The sequence below is a fragment of the Chiloscyllium plagiosum genome, chromosome 6 (assembly GCF_004010195.1).
Source record: "Chiloscyllium plagiosum isolate BGI_BamShark_2017 chromosome 6, ASM401019v2, whole genome shotgun sequence".
Lineage (NCBI taxonomy): Eukaryota > Metazoa > Chordata > Chondrichthyes > Orectolobiformes > Hemiscylliidae > Chiloscyllium > Chiloscyllium plagiosum.
In genome coordinates, this window is record NC_057715.1 from 56,527,024 (window position 1) to 56,533,023 (window position 6,000).

Consider the following 6,000-nt stretch of genomic DNA (forward strand, 5'->3'; position numbering starts at 1 on the left):
AATGTCATATTACACCAAGAAAATGTGAGAGGATAGGCAAATTTGATAACAGAATAAACTTAAATATATCTTAATGTACAAAACATTCAGTAGCCAGACAAACTGACAATGCAAATAAATACAATCTCATAGCCATTACAGAAACATGGTTACAATGATATCAAAACTGAGAACTTGACATTCAGGAAAGAGAGGAATGATGGAAAAAGTTGTGGGGGTAGCACTGTTAATAAGAAATGAAATGAGGATAGTTGAGAAAGACACTCACAACCTAGACTTGGATGATGTGGAGTCCATTTGAGCAGGGGTAATAAAACAGCAAGGGAAAGATAATATTGATAGATATAGTGCACTCAGTAGGAAAGGCTACAAATCAACAAAGTAGGAGTATATAAAAAGATTACAACAATAATTATGATGACTTTAATCATGTTGATCGGGCTAATCAAATTGGAAAGGGTAGTTACAACAACAAATTAATAGTGTGTACAAGGGGTAATTTCCTGGAGCAACGTATCGTGGAGCCAATGAGATGGCAGGCTATCTTGGATCTGAATAATGAGGCAGGTTTAATAAAAGAGTAAAAGATATCCTAAGAAGTAGTGATCATACCGTAATAGAATTTAATATTCTATTTAATGTGCGAAACAAGTGTATTTAACTTAAATAAAGGAACTTTGATTAGGCTAGATTCCCTACAGTATGAAAACAGGCCCTTAGGCCCAACAAGTCCACACCGACCCTCTGAAGAGTAACCCATTCCCCAGCCCTATATTTACCCCTGACTAATGCACCTAACACTATGGACAATTGAGCCTGGCCAATTCACCTGACATACACATGTTTGGAATCAGTGAGGAAACCACAGCACCTGGAGGAAACCCACACAGATACAGAATTCCTAAGGGGTTTGATAGGGTGAATGTTAAGAGGATGTTCCCCCTTACAGGAGAGTCTAGGACTAGAAGGCATAGTCTCAGAATTGAGGGGTTCCATGTTCAGACTAAGATAAGAAGGAATTTCTTCTGAGGGTTGAATGTTTTTGTAACCCCTTGCCTTAAAGAGCTATGGGTGGACAGTCCTTGTGCAAATTTAAGGCTGACAGAGATTGTTTTTTGACCAGTTGGGATTGAAGGATTTTGGGGAAAGGGCAAGAAAGTGGATGTGAAGAGTGTCAGGTCAGCCATGATTCTACTGAATGGTGCAGGAGGGTCAAGGGGCCAAATGGCCTACTCCTATTTCTATTTCTTATGCTTTCATAGAACAAGATACTTTTCTTAAAAAAGATTCAACACAGATTCAGTAACAAGTACTATCTTGTAATGCAGTAATTCAGATCTTACATTTTTTCCATCTATTGAGGCAGCAACAATGCATCCAGTCCAACAAAAATAAAGTAATAATTCAGTCCAGGCAACATACAAATAGGGCTAAAGGACAGATATGCAATCATTACCTGTTCGTCTTACTTGGGTTATATTCATTTGAAGCCTTAATAGCTTTTAGCATCCTTTCCGAGTTGATTCGCCACAATTTAAGAGAATGATCCATCCCACAAGACATTATTTTTTCTCCAAGAAGATCGAAATCCTGTAATAAAAAAAACGATTTATAACACGATTGATAAACTGAAAATGTTGATAAGATCATAAATATGTTTTTGTGTACACTTTGAAAATTCAGACATTAGTTCTCCAGAAAGCCAGTTTAAGAGTAACATGTATCCACAGAGTTAGGTTTTGATATTAATAACAAAATTTTTTTTTTTAAACCCCTGAATGTAACATTAACTGCAAAACATCAGAATCCTACAGTGGCTACCTCTGCAGTATTAAATCAGATTTCAGTGTCACCCTTATCTCAATGATTGCACTTCATCCAAGTCTAAAGATTGAGAGTTCCACTCAAGAGTCCTAAGCACATAACCTAAACTGAAATAAAAGTGTTTAGTACTGCACTTTTGGAAGCCGTTTTTCAACGAATTAAATCAACGAATCATCTGCCTTCTTAAATTCATGTAAATTATCTCATGGTGTAATTCAAAGAAATGAAGGAGATGTATAGTTATCCCTCAGTAAACAGTCAAATTAATCAATATACACTACTAGATGTGGGAAATTGTGGTGTTTTATGTATCAGCTTCCCTACTTCAAATGTACTTTACTGGCTTGAGAACACCTAGTTTGTAAAAGGCTTTGTAAAGGAAGCTCTTTTCTCAAGTTCAGTCTGACTCGTAGTTTTACCATAAAACCTTCATCTTACATGAATAAGGGAACTTCAGAGTCTTGAAATACTTGAACTCAAATGCCCCCTAACATAGGCTTAGTCCCACTCCAGGCTATCCATATTGCTGCTCTGCTAAAAAAAAAATGTTGATTACAAAGGTTTCTCCTCCCTGCAATGCATATTATTTTAGACTGGAGAACCCCTTCACAGAGGAGGAAATTCTGGACAACACCTCTATCAAAGCACTTAAAATGTTTAGCTAGATATTGCTGAGCAACAATCTATACTCATAAGGCAGCCCACTCCACATAATGCTCCATTCCGAACATCCTCATAACTAAGCGATATGTTTGTGGATGTGAACAATACTCTCAACATTGCAGTCAACCCTGCCATCTAAAGGATCTCTCCAAGCCTTTCATACACCAGCTAAATATGTCCAAACTGTCCTAATCTTACTTTCTTCACTCCTTTCTCTTTGCCCCTCCTACTTTTAACCTGCTTGGCTAGAATGTTGTCTAGACTTCACACGCCATGTGCAATATTTAAAAAAAGATATAAACAAGTGTTAAAGAAATGAACTGTCTTGTGAAATACAATAATTAAAAGGCAATATACATTATTGTGCTGCAAATTCAAGAACATTGATTATGCTTCAATACACTGGCTGCTTTATCAATAAATCCTTCAAAGTTGAAATTGGGTCAATGAGTCAATCATGATGATATAATGTTAGCAAGATGTCAAATACTGTAATAGCACAGAGTGTCTGATCACTTACTGCACTCAACACCTCATCACGATGTCCTTCCACGCCTCCAAATATTGCCACTAAAGTATCTGTCTGTATGTTCCAAAACCTTAAAGCATGATCTAGTGTAAAACACAGGTTCCATTTAGCTTTTTAGATGAAGCATCTCACAGAACTTTACAGTTTCATCCTGAGCTACAAGAATTCAGGATGGACTACAAAGTTTTACATTGTTACTTGAGCACTGTATATTAAAAACAGATAATTATATGACACTTGTAGCAACATTATTCTAATCTTATGGCAGAAAGCATATTGTGTTATAGAATATTAGAAAAAAAGAAACAAAATTAATTCTGTATTTTAAGAATTCCCTCCTTTCAAATCAGGACAGATGTTCAATCAGCCCAGGATGAAACAGTTAAATAGCAGCATTTATTAAATAGGTTGTAATCAGAAAATTTAATGGAACACAGGATTTTAAAAAAACCGAATATAACTGCCCTAAATCTTGGTGAAATTGTTTTAGGAAATTTGATTGATCTATTAGAAAGTGACTAAATATTGCTCAGACTAATGAGCACCTTTTTGTTTTTTTACAATTATTTTACTTTAGCAATCATCAGAATAAGACTTAGTATGCATATATCCAATTAATTTACACTTTTAATGTGAGAAAAGTATAGGAGAATAGGGAACTATTATATTCAACTTGTATCTGAAGAAGGGCTTATGCCCGAAACGTCGATTCTCCTGTTCCCTGGATGCTGCCTGACCTGCTGCGCTTTTCCAGCAACACATTTCCAGCTCTTAACAAGTAAATGACTCTTTCCACATCCCACAATTACGACAGCATCCTCGACCTTTTGCAATGCTGTCCAAGTTGGTAGCTGGCAGATCCCTGGGCAAGATCCGATTCCTTTCCCTTCCTGAAAACCTTAATTCATAATTTTCAAGCAGTAGCATTGCTAAATATGCAGCTCAGCATCAAGGAATATCTAGATGCAAACTCTCAACACAGGAGCCTAATATCACAATTCAAAACAAAGTTATTACATTCAATTGCTATCTTACCTTTGCTTACAGAAAGCAGAAGATTTGGTTCTCTGGGGTGAAATTTCAGCTCATTGATTGCATTTCCATGGCCAACATAGTGCTACAATCAATAAGAAAGAATGCCACATTAGTTTCTTCTACAATAAATAATTGTCAACAATTAAAAGTAATAATGAAGTTATTCTATTCCTTGAAATGCAACAACTTAAAGACTGAAAATAAACACAAGCATTAAAGCAATATACTTTGCAATTGTTTGACTAACATTTTTCTTAAAAATCAAACTACTTTCCCCAAATACAATGCATCATACCCACCACAATCTTTGGCACCAGTACAAATGATACCAAGAAAACAAGTTTTATTCACTAACAAATCATACAATTTCTCTTTTGTAGTTTTCTGAAAAAGTTGCATTCAACTTAATTAAAACCAAAAGAATGGTGAATGTTGTAAATCAAACAAAAACAGAAGTTGCTGGAAAAGCTTAGCATCCGAGAAAAGAAATCAGAGTTAATGTTTCAGGTCGAATGACCCTTGCTCAGAACTGGTGGCAGTTAGGAAAATGTTGGTTTGTATGCAGAAGACAGGGTGCAGGGAGGGGTAAGGAGTAAATGACAGGTGGGTATACAGCCCAAAGAGAGAGAAGACTGTGGGACAAAGGAGTGGGTGAACAATCTTGCTGGGAGAGTGAATAGCTGTTAATGGAGACTGTATCAGTGGCGAACAATAGGTAGTGTGTAATGGCAGACTATGTGATAGCAAGGCCTAGTGAGTGGATTTGGGGGCTAGGGCATGGAGAGTTCAGGCCCTAAAGCTATTGAACTCCATATTGAATCAGGAGGGCTGCAAGGTCCCTAAGTGAAAGTTGAGGTGTTGTTCCTCCAGCTTAAACTGAGCTGAGCTTTGCTGGAACACTGCAGCAAGTCTGAGACAGAGATGGTGGCCAGGGAACAAAGTGGTTTGTAAAGTGGCAGACAACTGAAAGCTCATGGCCTTATTTTCATTTCCCCAATATAGACGACACCACATTGTGAACTGCGAATGCAGTAGGCCAGAGATTGGTTGAAGTGCATATAAAGTGCTGCATTCACCTGGAAGGCATGTTTGGGCCCTTGGATACTGCGGAAGGAAAAAGTAAATGGGCAGGTGTTACACCTTCAGTTGCAGGAGAAGGTGTTGTGGGGTTGTGGAGGCCGTGTTGGGAGTAAAGGAAGAGTGGACCAGGATGTCCCAAAGGAACCATCCTGCAGAACAGACAAGGTAGGAGAGGGGAACATGTCTCTTGGTAGCACCTTGCTGGAGGTGGCAGAAATGGTGGCTGATGGTTTTCTGGGTACGGAAGCTGGTGGGATGGTAGGCAAGTACAAGGGGAACCATATTGCTGCTACGGGAGGCAAGAAATAGGTTGACAGTGGAAGTGCTGGAGATGGATCGGACCTGGTTGAGGGACCTATCAACACACGGAGTCCTCGGTTGAGGAAGAAGGTAGACATTTCAGAGGCTCCCTTGTCAAAGTTGGCCTCACTGGAACATATGTGATAGAAATGGAGGAACTGGGAGAATGAAATGGAGTCTTTGTAGGAAGCAGAGTGCAAGGATGTATAGTCCAGATAGCTGTGGGAGTCAGTGGCTTCATAGTGAATATTAGTGGACAGTCTATCCCCAGAAATGGGGGAAGCAGAGATGTCAGGGAAGGGAGGAGTCAGAGATAGGCCAGGTGAAAGTGAGGGCAGGGTGAAAATTGGAAGCAAAATCAATTAACTTTTCCAATTCCAGGCGAGAGAGGGAAGCAGCACCACTAATATCACCTCAAAGTTTGAGAGAAGATTTGTAGCTCGGGTGCTCGTTGTTGTGGTTCTGTTTGCCGAGCTGGGAATTTGTGTTGCAGACGTTTCGACCCCTGTCAAGGTGACATCCTCAGTGCTTGGGAGCCTCCTGTGAAGTGCTTCTGTGATCTTTCCTCC

At 38.9% G+C, this 6,000-nt stretch overlaps 1 protein-coding gene across 2 annotated transcripts in view; it reads right to left on the reverse strand.

The window, feature by feature from the left end:
- eed (embryonic ectoderm development) overlaps window positions 1-6,000 on the reverse strand; it is a 42,582-nt gene that overhangs the window by 14,112 nt on the left and 22,470 nt on the right. For both annotated transcript variants that reach the window (XM_043691574.1, XM_043691573.1), the window contains 3 exons: window positions 4,052-4,133; window positions 3,008-3,099; window positions 1,457-1,590 (listed from right to left, as the gene is read on the reverse strand). In XM_043691574.1, the coding sequence (XP_043547509.1) occupies window positions 1,457-1,590; window positions 3,008-3,099; window positions 4,052-4,133 (308 nt within the window). The remainder of the gene's footprint in view (window positions 1-1,456; window positions 1,591-3,007; window positions 3,100-4,051; window positions 4,134-6,000) is intronic.